Source organism: Schistosoma mansoni, chromosome 4, assembly GCF_000237925.1.
Source record: "Schistosoma mansoni strain Puerto Rico chromosome 4, complete genome".
Taxonomy (NCBI): domain Eukaryota; kingdom Metazoa; phylum Platyhelminthes; class Trematoda; order Strigeidida; family Schistosomatidae; genus Schistosoma; species Schistosoma mansoni.
This window is the reverse complement of record NC_031498.1, coordinates 17,007,673-17,024,126: the sequence shown is the minus strand read 5'-3', so window position 1 is coordinate 17,024,126 and position 16,454 is coordinate 17,007,673. Positions and strand designations below refer to the sequence as shown.

At 34.8% G+C, this 16,454-nt stretch overlaps 1 protein-coding gene across 1 annotated transcript in view; it reads left to right on the top strand.

Annotated features, from left to right (window-relative positions):
- Window positions 1-16,454, top strand: part of Smp_123710 (acetyl-CoA carboxylase) — a gene marked incomplete at its 5' end in the record, with an annotated part of 90,303 nt that overhangs the window by 5,754 nt on the left and 68,095 nt on the right. Inside the window, 5 exons of the mRNA XM_018797004.1 lie at window positions 4,359-4,514; window positions 6,385-6,626; window positions 8,169-8,378; window positions 9,135-9,308; window positions 14,441-14,769. Of these exons, the coding sequence (XP_018652089.1) occupies window positions 4,359-4,514; window positions 6,385-6,626; window positions 8,169-8,378; window positions 9,135-9,308; window positions 14,441-14,769 (1,111 nt within the window). The remainder of the gene's footprint in view (window positions 1-4,358; window positions 4,515-6,384; window positions 6,627-8,168; window positions 8,379-9,134; window positions 9,309-14,440; window positions 14,770-16,454) is intronic.

The window sequence follows — 16,454 nt, the reverse complement described above, 5'->3', positions numbered from 1 at the left end:
TATGTTATGGCCCAGATGCATTCCCTATTTGTCTTACTCTAGATTTTTGGTTCCAGTCACCTTTCATAAGTACCTCTTCATTCTATCTTGTCACATATTCCCAAAATTTAATCACTCCAATTATTCTCTTTATAACGCTTATTTAAACTTGCTTGCTACTTCTCTTTTTAATTTTATCTCGTTTTCTTGATTTAGTCTGGGAATCTGAGCTAACTCACATTTGTGCCATGCTCTACGTTGTTTATGGCTGACTAGCGTGGGCTGTACTGTTTACATCTGAAAAACGTTTTTGACAGATTGATAGGAACCTTTACTTATGTTAATTATCTCAGCGAGTACTAATTATCAAAAACATAAACGTTTACTTGTTTTGTACCTTGTTACTTTGTTGGTGCGGTAAATCACGTTAAAGTATCTTTAAGTTAGAACAACATACTGATGTGAGTCAGTTGTTGCATCATCTTAACATTGAGTTTGGTGTACAAGATCAAGTATGCGTCATTTCTTTACGTTCAGTTTTATTCTCTGTTCGTAAATGATCATATTATTCAGATGAAAATGTTCAGTAGGTGTCTGATCATTTATTTTCCTTTGTGAGTTAATTCAGATGTCTGATCACTAGTTTTAGTACGTACGTTTGTGATCTTATTGTCAACATCATACGGAGTTCCTACGATGGACTTTACTGCAAAGTCTTGCATAGAGGGTAGCTCACGGATCCATTGCAAGTGACAAGACTATTTACTTTCACCCTTTCTATTTCTTCTGGTGGTTAACTGGATTATATAGACTTCCGCATCTCAGGAGAAGCACAGAATACAATGAACAGCTTGAATAAAGCTAAACATTTTGAATTCGCAGACAACCTAGCTCTTCTATCTCATATATAGCAGCAAATGCAGGAAAAGACAGTCAATGTAACAGTAGCCTCTGCATCAGTAGGCCTCAACATACACAAGGAAAAAAGCAACATCTTCAAATACTTTACAGGGAACACCGACCCAATCACACTCTATGGGAAAACTCTGTAAGATGTGGAATCTTTCACGCACCTGGGAAGCATCATCGATGAACAACGAGGGTCTGATGCAGACGTAAAGGCGTGGATTGGCAAATCAAGGGTTGTATTCTTGCAGTTGAAGAAGATATGGAACTCAGAACGACTATCAACAGATATCAAAGTCAGAATCTTGAATATGAACGTCAGGACAGTTGTACTGTGCAGTGCTGAAACTTGAAGAACTGCCACAGCCATCATCAAAAAGGTACAAGTATTTCTAAAGAATATCTATGTGACATACTGAATGTTCGTTGGCGGGATACCATCAGCGACAAACCCGCTTCCATTTGAAGAGGAAATTAGGTAAAGATACTGGAGGTGGGTAGGATACAATTTACGGACACCATCATCGAAGCAATACGCCCAGTATGCACATATGCCAATAAGAGACTGACCAGTTCCAGTCCTAAGCATCAATAGGAAGATTCAAACAAACAATACTAAGTGAATTTAATAATACTTTTGTAGGTAAAAGTATAATATACTGACGTTGTTTACTTATAAAACATTTAACAATACGAAGTAGTAAAGTAACGGTGGAATAACAGCTCAAAATTTAAATTATCTTTTGTAGTAAAGAAAAAAGGTTAAGTTTACCGACATACATACACATTAGGAGTCGGGTTAGTGTTATGAGTTAGGTTTATCATCCCGAAGAGTTTTCTCCATCAATTGACATTAGTTATGATGAGAAAAGGTTAGGGTTAGGTATTGGAAGTCAAACTGGAGTTTTGATTTCGATTTACAAATTGAGGGTTTTCAACACGAATTGATATAAACTATAATTCAATGTCTTGACACATTTCTGTTTATAAACCTGAGGAACTTAGGGCTGAGATTTAGAGTGAGATTAAGTATGGGAAAACGTTATCTAACTTCACTAAACGCTCTTGATTACTCACTTAACGACATCAAGCAATGATTGCCAAAATATGTTGGTCAGGTTAACCACTGTTCATGTTAGATACTATTCAAATAAGTTTAGGTTGCTAGGGACAGTGTTAATGTAAAGTGACAGCAGGTAAGTGGTTAAACAATTAAAGTTACTACAATCTTACTTGTAGAGTAAGATACACTTACAGGTACTAGAATATTTAATGCATTTTCAGAAGAGCAGTATGCATCAATGCAACGAACAAACAATGGGAAAGATTTTATCGTACGGATAGATTGTGGTAGATTATTCCAGAGTCTAGAAAATTTACAGGTAAAGTAATTCGTATAGAGAGGTCATTTAGAATATGTTTGTTTCGCTAGTGACAAGCAGTTACGAATGTCGTAATGTGAAGTTTCTGCATATTGAATCACCTGGTTGGATGTGAAGGATAGTTTGTTAAGTATTTTGAAGAAGAAGATAAGATTTAGTTTGATTTAGTTTATTTCCTCCTTAATCTTGAATTCTAGCATCTTCCTGTGCTTTAGATTTGTTCTTTTAACATCTTTTTTATTGTGATTATTTCATATTCTTTGTTTATAATTGAAGTGGTTTTGTAGAGATTATTTTTTTTTATATATTAAGTGATATTTGTCATTTGGGGTACTATTCAATCTAACAAGCACTCAGCTGCTGTTCTGTCCTCGTTCAGGACTCTTCGGCAGTGTTCACCTATGACCCCTGGAGAGATAGGGCTCTGGATCTACGTCTTTCAATGTTTATTCGTCGGATCAATCAGTTTATTCTTAAAATTTTCGCGTATTTTTTATGTGGTAAAGCGAACTTGGACGACTAGGGTCAATGCAACTTTTTTCTTAGATCCCATTTTTTTCATGACTAATTGATTAATCTGTAAGACGATTTCCGTTAATCAGATATGATCTTTTTATTTTCAAATTTTATGGTTGGGTTACTTTTTTCAGGCTGTATGGGCTGGTTGGGGTCATGCTTCGGAAAATCCTCAGTTACCTGATGTGCTCAGTAAACATAATATAGCATTTCTCGGTAAGCTCTTTAGTGATTCATTATATTATTACTACCATGTGGTTACGCACACTATCTAATTATCTTTAAGTAATACTCTAAAGGCTAATTAAAAGAAATACATATGTATTCCGTGTACGTTCACCTAGCTGGGTTGGGTCTCACATCTTTTAATCAATAGTTTAAATTTGAATAAACGAATCGCCGGACGATAAATTCTCAGTGACTAATTTATGGACCATTTTGTTTTTAATCATATAAATTCATAGTATGAGTTATATTTTCAATAGTTGAGATCATGAGTCAATTGAAGCTAGATCACCATGCAAAACCTGGAAGCACTGGACGACCGTTTCGTCCTATTGCGGGACTCCTCAGCAGTGCGCATCCACGATCCCGCCTCGCGAGATTTGAAATTGGGACCTATCAGTCTTGCGTGCGAGCGCTGAACTTCTAGCCCACTGAGCAGGCATCCAACGGTGCTGAGGAGTCCCAAATAGGACGAAACGGCCATCCAGTGCTTCCAGGTTTTCCATAGTGGTCTAGCTTCAATTGACTCATGATCTCAACTACTGAAATTACTATAATACCCACAAAACCACTTCTGATATTACTTATATTTGTTGAGTTTGGATTTTTAACCACTAATAAGTTCAATAAAAAATCAACTTACATTTTGATATTTCCAGGCTATCTGAACTAGATGGTAATTATCTGTTCCGGAAGCGCTCATCATCGTCTTGAACAATACAATCAGCACATAATTCAAGTAGAGGCGAATTTTGTAATTATTTCACAAATACTAAATCAGTTCGTTCTAATAACCTCATTTGTGAATAATTGATAGGTTTATTAATAGGTTTTATTATCTCCATATTTCTTTGCATCGCCGTTGATTGTTTCCTTTCAGTTGACCTCTTCCCATGTAATTGGTTGATCTTTAACTAATTAATCCATACGATCAATTAGTTAAAACTCTTTGTCAACATGGATCTGTTGATTTCAAATTAGTTTGCTTCTAGAAATTCTCTGGGATTTTTATAAACTCTTCAGGTCAGATGTTTTGTATTTTACCGACCGAATTCCTGTCTTTGGTCGTCTGCATGGAGCTAGGAGAGATAATATTGTCCAAAATGATGATAAAAACTGCTCATTTGAACCACCTGACTAGAAAAGCATTACATCACTGAAATCGTCCATTTGAACTATGGATAATCAAGCATCTTACAACAGAATTACCATAACAGTATGCGATTGTATACATTGGTACAAGATGTACTGACAATAATATTTAAGACTATTTATACAATAATATACAGGTTTTTTTGACCAATGTAGGTTGTTAGATTATTGACAAGATATAATTCTGAACTATTAAAGAGTTTCAATGTGTTTATCTTTATACTTTTTTATATAATTTCTCATTATTTTCCTTAGGTCCCTCGCATCAGGCTATGTGGACACTTGGTGACAAAGTTGCTTCTACAATACTTGCTCAAAGTGCACATGTACCCACTCTTCCTTGGAGTGGTTCTGGTGAGAGTAGAATTACAATAGTCTTTGATATTTTAAGTGTTTTTCGTATGATTTTATATATTTAATTAACTAAACATCTTGTCATATAACTGGAATGTTCAACACATATGATGGGGATGAAAGTTAACGATCTAATCTGTCTAATATGAAAGTTGGATACTGACAAAACACGATTCTGATGATTGCACATACTCGATATTGACTTATCCATATAATCGACATAGGTGTGGCCCATGATGGCATGGTACTTTGGTAGCGGAAGAACCTAGAGTACAAAAAAGTCTTGGTTTCATAAAAGCTTATTTTAAATCGGTTTTAGTTTCCTGCTTTATCGAATCGAAAACAATAGACATGCAAGTACAGGCAATTAGTACTTTTATTTATGTATTTGTTGGGGTTTTCTAACAAAAGTTCTATTACCATTACCATTGAACACTAAATAATTCAATATCGGGAGTAATTCAATCATAACTAACGTAGAACCTAGCACAAATGTAAATTTCTCCTTAGTTACCAGTCCACATCACAGAAAAATGAACAATATTACTTAACAACAACTGTGTTGCTATAAATTCTTATTATGATTTTCATATGATGTGGAGTAAATCTGTGAACAAGAAAATGCATCATTTTAGTGTATTCTGTTCACTTTTAAGAAGCGGGAAAATCTATGAACTCGTTTATCGGACTAATAGTTATTTATCTAAATAGATAGTATAGTGAAGATTTTGTGATCCTTGTTTTAGGGTTATTTTTCAATTCTCTATCACCAAAGGAAGTAAAAGTGAATGGAGATTCAAACCAGTGGTCTACAGGTCACGTGTTTGCCAAGAGACCTAATCGTCAACTCTTGTTTTGATTGTGGATATACACAGTTGAGAAGTCTTATACTAGCTCAAAACAGCTATCCAATGTTCATTAAATAGTCTCCACAAACTTCCTGGGCGAGACTAAACTATACTGCCGATCTTTGGACGAATCTTAAATGAGAAATATTAGCCAATCAGAAGACAGTTAATATATAGTAAAAATATATTATGCATAACTAAAAAATTAAAGCGGATACTGTTTTCTTTTACATGACTCAAAAACTTCTCAAGGTCAGATATAGGTTCAGAAGTTATAAAATCATAGCGCATACAGTACAGGAACTCATCCATATGGCTCCATAGTAGTCGACCTCTGGAACCATGAAAAGGTCTCAAAAATTCTTTTAGCCTCGACCACATAGCTTCAATGTTATTGATATGTTGGTATGGTTTAGGGTTAGAGTTAAGGTTTAGGGTGAGACTATAATTTATGGACGACCTTTGAGCGACGATAGAGTGACCCTGAGAGTGTCAACATAATAACTAAGACTAAATGAGGGCTATAAACCTGTGTGAAGAATTCAAATTATGATTAACAGTTCATGGTTAAGGTTAGAAATTATACTTAGGGTTTTCATCACGAACTGACATCAGCTATAATGCTAAAACTTTATTTATCCAAATGGATAGTTGAATTTCGCTCCAAAATCTTATGATCACTTCTCTTGTAGACGCTGAATTATCACGTATTCCCTAAAATCCGTTGTAAACTGATCGTACGTAAGCATTAGGTACCGAACTTAGCGCCGTAACCTTGAAAACCAACGAAAGCTTTTAATTGGCTTGGCAGTATAGTTTAGTCTCGCCACTTTCTGTTACTAAGATATTCACTTTTGATAGATTTTCATTAATACACAAAATTCATTAATATACAGAATTTTTCAGTTTATCAAAAAAATTTCAATTTATCACATGAAGTAAATTATGATATTTTATAGATCTAACTATATCACTTGATCGATCTATCAATGGTCACTTTTCTAATAATGAACCAGAAACAGTTGACAATTTAACATTGAATATGGTAAAATCTACTGGTCTACCACAAAGATCATCATCTGTATATTCTCGTTTAATATCTGAAGATTTATATCGTTCTGGTTGTGTAACAGATGTATCAAGTTGTTTAAAATGTGCCGAAAAAATAGGCTATCCAGTGATGATCAAAGCTTCTGCTGGTGGTGGGGGTAAAGGAATTAGAAAAGCGTTAACTAGTGCAGATATTGAACGTTTTTTTCCTCAAGTTAGTGAATAGATTTTTTCTTTAGTTGCTATGCTTAGTTACAGGAATGATTTATATAGTATAATAAAAAAAATTATTAATATTCTTGATTATACAACTCAGGGATTTCAAAAGTTATTGTTACCATCTAACTTGATATCGTGAAAAAGTACAGGACATATTGAATGCTCATAACTTTTTGTCGAGAAACATCTAGGAACACTCATTTATTGACTTTATTATGCTCGTGATACTCTAAGCCAATAAAAGAGGCCAAGTGATAGGTGAGAGATGCTGACGGAGTCATATCACCGGTCAGTATTTAATCTAACTTGCTAATGATATAGACATACGCTATTAGTTAAAAATCTGACTCAATTCTCTGCAGAAAACAGATATACATTTATATCGGATTCAAGCTAGCCAGTAGAGACTTCTGACTGACTCTCAGCTTTCCCATTATAGTATCATGTTGTGCTCACATATAGGAAGCATATATTTTAGCATCAAACTCGAACGATCCCCCGAAAACAATAGTTTGTAATGTAAAGTAATGCATTATTATAAAACATGTACTTTTGTTTAGTCAGTTATAGATTATACGAATGTTTACCTTATCCTGATTACATTTATTCGTATATGATTTCATACATACAAAAGTAGATTAGATCCAAATCACTGTTGCTGCTACCTTGACGTGGTGGTCGGGCTTGCTTATCGTGGTGAACCAATCGAGCTATACTGGCTGGAACAATCGTTCCTCAAGGTCCGACCATGTCAGACAGGTTGGTTGAACAGCGGTGAGACTAAAAGCAGCAAATTCAAGGTCCGAAGGCGAAGTCTTACTGTTGACTGTATAGAGCTGTGAAGGCAGTAAGGTGTTTTCATCAGACAACCAACATAACAGCGATGTTGCCTTCCCACAAGGAGGGGTGGGTATAGAGCTGTGAAGGCAGTAAGGTGTTTTCATCAGACAACCAACATAACAGCGATGTTGCCTTCCCACAAGGAGGGGTGGCGTTAGAAAAGGTCGACTCTAAAAAAATACACACATCGCCTTATCCCACGGATATCCGTCTCCGGCCTTAAGGTCCCAACAAGTACGGAGCTAACACAAAAATTACCCGCAAAAAAGTCGTGTGTGACCGAACTCAAGCAGTTGTCCATTGGACACTGCGGTCACGCTCTCAGGTCATTAAGAGCATCCAATTTTCTTTTCAGTTACCTCTAGAAAAACCTTTCCACTTTGTGGGCGACCGGGAAGTGATAACTGCCCTCTAACTACCTCTGACAGCACTCAAGATCACTGTAGACTTCATGTCTAAATAGTTTATGTACAATAAATTAACTTTGTGGATTTCTGTTTTTTACAATTAGTTTTCAACGTAATTCTTATCATCTGATAAGTTCATTACAAAACAATATGATTGATATACTGTGCACTGAAGTATGTCAAAAATTTAATACACTACTTATATTATGTTATACATAATCTGACTTAAGATTTATGTATATACAATGATTAAGGTTGTTTAACATATTTATTCATCTACTATCATATAGGTACAAGCTGAAGTACCTGGTTCACCTATTTTTGTTATGAAATGTGCAACATCTGTTCGTCATTTAGAAGTACAAATACTTTGTGATATATATGGTCAAGCAATTAGTATGTTTGGTCGTGATTGTTCAGTTCAACGAAGGCATCAAAAAATTATTGAAGAAGCACCTATTATTGTAGCTCCAAAAGAAATTATTGAGCAAATGGAACAAGTAGGAACTGTTTTTTTTCTTGTTTTTTTTTCAAAAAAATTTCCGCCTATTTTTATTTTACGTATCGGTAATTTATTCACTGTGATATTGCCCGAGTGTCCAAACCGAAACAGGTGGTTTTCTTAGGGGGCCACACTCGGAGCCTTCCACCTAAAGATCTGATCCACAAGGCAATGTGGCACCGTAAGGAGATGCAGTCCCATGATAGCCGATGACCAACGATCGATTCATACGCTATTTGTTCCCTCAGGATACTGGAGCCTATGTACACTATTGGTTTGGAATCAGGATTTTCCAACTCCCCTAGGTGAATTCGCCGTGTCCACCAACCCGGTTAGAGCGCCGTACATTTGCTTTTCGTCCTCTCAATTTCATAAAGAACAGTAATGGCATGAGGAGGCAGTGAGTAGGACTTCCCTGGTAGAGGCTATATACACGTGGCCATGTGAGAGCATTTGGAGAGGAAGAGCGGACTCTCCCCACTCTCGGTCGTACTAGGGCATTTGGGGCCAAAAAATATGGAACGTTTCACGATTTCGCGTGTCATCTTTGCTCAGAGGCTATGCTCATCTTCTCTGTATCGTTCCAATTTTAGTATATGTACTGCCGGAGCGAGTACAAATATATTGTAACCACACATTTCCACTCAATATTGTGAATACCTTTATTCTTTTGAACATACAATTGTTTCCTGAAAATTTCAATTTTTTTTCATAATTTTTCTTTTCTTTTAATTATCATTATTACAATTTAAAGGCTGCAGTACGTTTATCTAAATTAGTTAGTTATGTTAGTGCTGGAACTGTGGAATATCTATACGATCCTGATTCAAATCAATTTTATTTCTTAGAATTAAATCCACGACTTCAAGTTGAACATCCATGTACAGAAGTAGTTGCTGAAGTAAATTTACCAGCTTGTCAGTTACAAGTAAGTATATTTTTTTTTAATTGTAAAGTTCATGCAACTTGACCATATACTGAAATATGCATAGTTTTGATTCTCTTAACATTAAAAACTGGTTGTAGCTTGATAGTTTGGATAGTCAGCCACTTACTAGTCGATCTTAAACTCTAGTCTCCCCCTTCATAACTGCTTCGCTTTGTACTAGTGAATAACACCACTAACCCTCGCATAAACAAGGCAATCCAAATCCAATTACCTAGTTGTTTACTTCATAAGTAACTAATAATAGCGAAATATTAATGATCATAGACAATTTTCTATCCTCTTCGCAGCCCCAAGCAATTCAAAATCTAAACATCCACCAGATGATTTGTTGATGACATGAAAGAATATTGATTAAGACAATTAGCTGTTGTGTGTAAGTATATTCACAACATTTTTGAAGGTAAGTCAGAATAGTGTTGAATCGATAGCAGGAAAACCCTCCTTGGCATCAGTAATGATAAAAGGCCCCTTTTTGTGGGAAATTTTGGCGTGTAAAAACAGAAATTTAATCTTTTAAAAGAAAACTAACAAAATACTAAATGATAGAAACAGATTTTTGTTATAAGCATCCTTGGAAAATTCAGAAAATCCATTTCTTTAATCGTATTTAATCAAAGTAAAAACAAAATCAAAATTGGCTTTGTAAGTATGTCGTGATATGTTCAGAACTATATCACCACTTTCATTTATATATAGACCTAATCTCTAATATACAAGAAAGATAGTCAGTTATGGCAATTATAGGACGTCTCACATATCTCTACAATCTCACGTTACCATACAAGACTTAAGCGTATGGTAACTACCTAGAGATACATTGTAAGAAGGCGAAGTAATGATAACGTCCATAGCAGTCTAATGACTAAACATAGATTATTTAGTTGAAATAGAAGTAATGAAATTGTAAAGTCTACAGTATGAAATAAAACTGAAACTCAAGAGTTAAAGAGGCATTAGTATAAGTGGTTTGTGCAAATTGTTGTTGTCTGATATCGCAAACCGATTGAAGTTAGAAATAAGAACTATTGAATGCTGACTCAATGATCTAAAGGTCAAGCACTTGTCGCTAGACCTGAAGATCTTAGGTTAAATTCCTGGATGCTTCACGGATGCTCACTACTGAGGAGTCTCCTATCATTATGAAACACTCTTAATTTTCAATGGTTATCTAACTAGATTCAGTCTATAATTTAAAGTATAACATTTAAAGGGGAAGTTAAAATGTAATACATTTACACCATTGTAATTGATCTTCAATCCTGTTACCTAACATTCTCATTCATTAACCATAATTATCACATAGATTACAATCAGCAGTAGCTTGCACCTACCTACGCAGCTCAAATAATGAATAACAACACAATGTATAACTCATTTTCTCAATTATTTTAGCATATAATGAAAACCCAAATAGAGACAACATCGAGAAAACAAACAAAAAAAAGAGAAGCAGCCAAACGACAAATTATATACCCTTTCTAAACTATTTAGATAAGATATTAAAAAAATGGTTCAGAAAAGGTTGTCCATTACAATTGCGATCAATAAATTAATAGAAAATCTTTAAAGAATAGAATAGTAAGATCGTAACGAATTGTTGTCGCTATGACAATACAAAAAAGTAACTACTACTACTACTATTGTTTTTTTTTCTGATCATCAATGAACTAATAAAGCGAATTTACATAAAAAATGTTTTATAGGTTAATCATATATTATAAGCTTTTATAGGTTTCTTTAATAAGGGCCCATTCAAAAAGGGATGTATCAAAGGGGCATTTGAATAGTATTATTGTAGTCAGTCAGTCAATCAGTGAGCTACAACGTAGGACCAGGCACATATATGCATCGGTCCAACTTGCCATACCTTGTTAGCATAACAAGATGAACACCGGATTCATAGAAGTAGTTAATTTAGTGGTGGTAATATATAAAAGAAAGATTGTATATAAGGATATAGTACAGGAAGAAAGACAGATATGAAGCAATTTTAATTTCACGGCTTAAGCGAAGATAAAGAGTGCATACGCCTACTTCATTGTGATCGATTCTGATCCATGTCATACAGAGTCTCAAACCATTAGTTACGATAGTCATGCGGACCCTAACCAAGTAGTCTGCATCTATCAGCATGGTTCAGATATATTTTAATGTCTAAATGCTTAGATCCAAACTGCATGTTAATCCGCGCAAATATTCTAGTTTGAATACTTTGTTGTAGTCTTCTGGAAACCTTTTAAGGCATATTGCCACGCAAACGAGGACACTCCTAAAACGATTACATATTCTTATTTGTAGAAAGTTTGAAATTCTTTTTTCATCATGTAAAAAGAAATTCTCTTATCTGTTGGTCTTCTTGGATTCATACGGCAGAGTTAGTCTATCCTCTGAATTCGGATTTAGTAAAGGGCGTTTGATTGTCATACTTGTCAAATTATCTTCTTTGTCGGAATCACAGATCAAAGTTTAGTTGACACTTCACTGTTGTGATGGGCGTTGTCCGAAACCTGATACTGATAAATGATGTGCTACGCGCTAACTCCCCAAATGACTACTTGGACGAAAACACAAGAATGAGTGATAAAATATATTAGGCTATCGAATAAATTGCACAAACACTTATTTATATGTATACGACTCTAACCGTTAGGAAATCAATCCATATCTTCGCCAATGAAATGCGCTTGTCCTTCAAGTCACTTTTGATTCCCATCGACTGACCTTCTCATAAGGCTACTGCTGCTTGGTTCACTATATCATCCACCTGTCAAAGCGGGAGACTTTAAAGCTGCGAATTTGATGTGTCGCTTCTGTTGATGAAGCGTCTCGGTCTTTTATTATGCTAATCCCTATTTTAGAATCTACCAGAGCTTTATGTGGAACATGATGATGTTCCTTTATTTGCTTTGCAATGACCTCATCTTACTGTACGGAGATGAGACGTGGAAAACTACTGAAACCATCATCAAGAAGGTACAATTATTTATAAATAGTTGTCTACGCAAAATACTCAACATTCACTAGTCGGATACCATCATCAACTGCCTTCTGTGGAAGAGGACAAACCGGCTTCCAGCTGAAGAGGAAATTAGGAAAAGACGTTGAAAGTGGATAGGAAATACATTGAGGAAATCATCAAACTTCACCGCGAGGCAAGTGCTAACTAGGAGTCCGGAAGGGAAGTGGGAAAGAGGAAGGCCAAAGAACACATTACGCCGGGAAATAGAAAGTGTTGGTGGGCGGCCACTTACTTAATCATTTTTGATAAAGACATTCTCATTTCTTATTTTTGTGATTTCATTTTCTCTTGTGATTCGCTTTCCTACTTTTGTTGTTGTTTTTTGTTCCATGCAACCTTCCTTCTAAACGACTGCATGGTGTAAAAAATCATGGGACACCTTGAAACATATTCGAACATTGAAGATTTTCAGTTTTTTCATATCTCTCAATCTTAGACTGGTTTTCTTTGTATTATTTTTCTGTTCAAACCTTTAGAGGGATTTATTTCCTGACTATCTGAATACTAAGAAACATTTCTTATATCAAACTTATCCTAATAAATGTATACTATGATAATGGGGAATATTTGTAGCTCATCTTCGGGATGTTGGATGTATTGTATATTCTGTGTGCTAGTTGGTTGAATTGTAAAGTTTTCATTGTCTTTCAGGGAAACATTATCAGCATGTAATTGTAAGAGAAATGAGCTACTGAAATCTTTCCACAATTAACTGACAGTTTAATCTGTTGGCCTGAAACAACCAATCCAATTTTAGGTTAACTGAACAAACTGTTAGTTGATTGTGGAGAGATTTCAATGGCTTATTTTACTTTCAAGTGCATAATGATATTGTTGCCCTGAGGATAATCAAAGCTTTGAAGTTAAGCCAACTAGCACTCAGTGAACACGATACTAACAAGACGTATAGCAATTCGAACTGATGTACGTACGTACGAAGTTTTACGTTTTGACTGACTGTCTGACTGATTTTTGTTACTCAATTTTATAAAACGCTTGTAATCTATCATGAGAAAGTATAATTGTCAAGAAAAAATTCATTTATTTGCCTGGGTTATTTCACTTATTATTTTATCTCAACTAAAGGTTTGATTAAAACAATAGATTGAATGTGTTTGAACATATCTAATTGAAACAAATGTTTATTAGAGCGAATGGTGTTTAGCTACTGTTTATTCAGTTACAAGCATATTACTAATGAAAACGTCTTTACAATAACCTGAACGATATGTATTTTACTCTCTATCTGTGCTTTTAGTTTATTCTTGAAGATTTGTCTTCTACTGTTAATTGTTAACTATTGATTAGCGAGCTATGAAGTCGTGGTTAAATAATCGACTTCGAATTAGTATATATCACGTTTAAACCCTATGCACTCCACCTACTCTGATTTGAGCATCCGAATAACAAGACTAGCCTTCATACAGACTGTGAGGCTCAAGGCCTACCATGACAAACGTGGTACACCAATTAATCAGTGACGCTTACTACCTCATAGTTTGTACTTATCAGATCGAGTTAACTCAGTTATCTTAAGGTGTAGGAGAATTTATACCAGTGATATCAGTGATCTGTCTGTTTAACTGCATACTCGACTGATTAGAGATTAAGTTCACAAAGTAACTGTCTATTGTTGGGAATACCTTGGGCAACCCTAGTGTCATTTTATTGAGTGTTTAATGTTACTAATATCGTCCTACATATTACAATGTTATCTTTAAATAATGTATAACTTGGTCCGTGCTTATTTCCCGCTTTGATTCTGCTATATTCTTGTTTATATAATTTCATTTTCTTTTCTGTGTGCGAATCCAAACGTACCACTTAACTATGCTCATGTGCTATCTCCAGAGCAAAACGGTAAGTCGGAGTTGACAAACAATGCTTGTTATTGGATGAGGCTGATTATATACTTACGATTTTAGCCTATATGTTGTTGTCTTAGTAATTACTCAATACAGACAGATATCTGTTTCAAAATCAATATTTTCTATGGTTGAAATATGTTTTGCTCAACATTTTCTTATATCTCAATTCACTAATTTTACTAGTTTTCTTGTATACTATTTTGATTACCTTGTTCCTTTTTTAGATTGCTATGGGTATACCTTTACATCGTATCAAAGATATTCGTGAACTTTATCTAGCTCCTCCATGGTCTGATTCAATTATTGACTTTAATGATCCAAGTATTAATCGTCGTCCACCTAGTTGTTATGTAATTGCTGCTCGTATTACAAGTGAAGATCCTGATGAAGGTTTTAAACCACGTCCTGGTGGTGTAAGAGAATTAAATTTTCGAAGTAATCAATCAGTTTGGGGATATTTCAGTGTTAGTAGTGCTGGTGGAATACATGAATTTGCTGATTCACAATTTGGTCATATATTCTCAGCAGGTGAGAATAGGGAACATGCACGCGAGTACGTTTAACAAATACATTTTAGATTTAATTTTTACTGATATCAGTGATAAATTATTAAAGCCATTGTAATTTATGATATAATTTCAATACTTGTATTGAGTTGACTGGTTGAAGAAAACCATGGAGTATTCTCACTCATTTCATTTAGTATTACTTGTTTGAATCTTTCTACTGATGTTTAGGACTGCAACTGATCAGTCTCTTATTGGCATATGTGCATACTGTGCGTAATGCCTCGATATAGCCGCGTCCTGGATATCACTGCTAGCCACTATCCATCTTTGGTTATATAGAACACTTCTGTATAAATCAGTAAGATTTCCCCCATGAAATACTCCTCAGTCTATATTCCCCTTTAACCCTCTATTCAAGTAGTTTGTATAAACCACGGTAAAAAAAAAGCAATTTAACACTGTTACTCTTTGAACATATAAATAGGATTACAGACTCTTAGCAGCTATGATTTTAGCAAATTACAGATCACTAGAGTTTTATTTTCGGTTAATTTTCCTCAGTCGTTTTAATGTATCAATCTGACATCTCTTGTCCATATATCTTAAAATGGCATTACAAAAAGCCTTTAGTCCATTTGATCTTGGACATTTTGGAATGTGTCTCTGGAATCGGATTTTGGCCTTTATTTCTGTTATACCAATGTAACTGCTATAGTAGGTAAAAATGAAAAACATACCTATCAATATTTGGCTTCAGTAAAGAATTGTCGGACATGTTCTGGTTAATGTAGTAATCAATGTTCTGTTGATTTTCTTTGTAATGTTGTTATCATTGAGTTTAAACTAAATAAAAGAAACGTGTTTTGTTTACTATATATATTTTTAAAAGGTTTTATATATTCATTTTCTCCGTATTTCTTAGAAAATGTATTTGGATACCTGTTGTTTCGCAAACATGTTTTGACACTCATTATTTTGGCTTTTGTGTAAATAGTATGCTTTCTTTTTGTTCTGTGGGGTATTGTTCTTACTAAGGTCTTTTTATAGCTTTACTATGGAATGCGAAAGTGATAAGAAGTTCTACTACCTTGGTATTATGATTTGATGGAGTGAGAGTAGGACAGTGGCCTAAGAAAATGTAAAAATCATACATCAAATACATCATTTGTACATCTTTGTTGAATTGTCTCTCGCAAGCTTCATTGTTCCTTCATTTATGTTGTTATCTTGATTGCCTTCAGTTTCCTTTTCTTTTCTCTTTGTTTCAATCTTCTTTACGTTCTGCTCGCAGACATTCTACTTCTTACTGGTTCTACATACTACTTATATCTGCAAACATGAGAAGCATGCACCACACTACTAATATTACCACTACTATTTCTATTGTGAAGGTCACATTGATAAAAGAAGTGCATAACAACTTACGGTTGATTCAACATTTTATAAAATGATTTATTAACAATATCGATGATTGTAATTGATAAATAGTTTTTGAGTAGCGATTCTACTGAACATCACATATACCATACATGTAGTGTAATATTTGACTACCAAAAACTTCGGAAGCATTGGAATGCTTCCTGTAATCGGTTCTTACTTATTATGAATTGGATCCATTTATTTAACATTTACACAATTCTTTTTGCGAACGCCCCCAAATGCCCTGGTACGGCCGAGAGTGGGGAGGGTCCGCCTTCTCTCTCGAAGTGCTCTCACATGGCCACGCGTA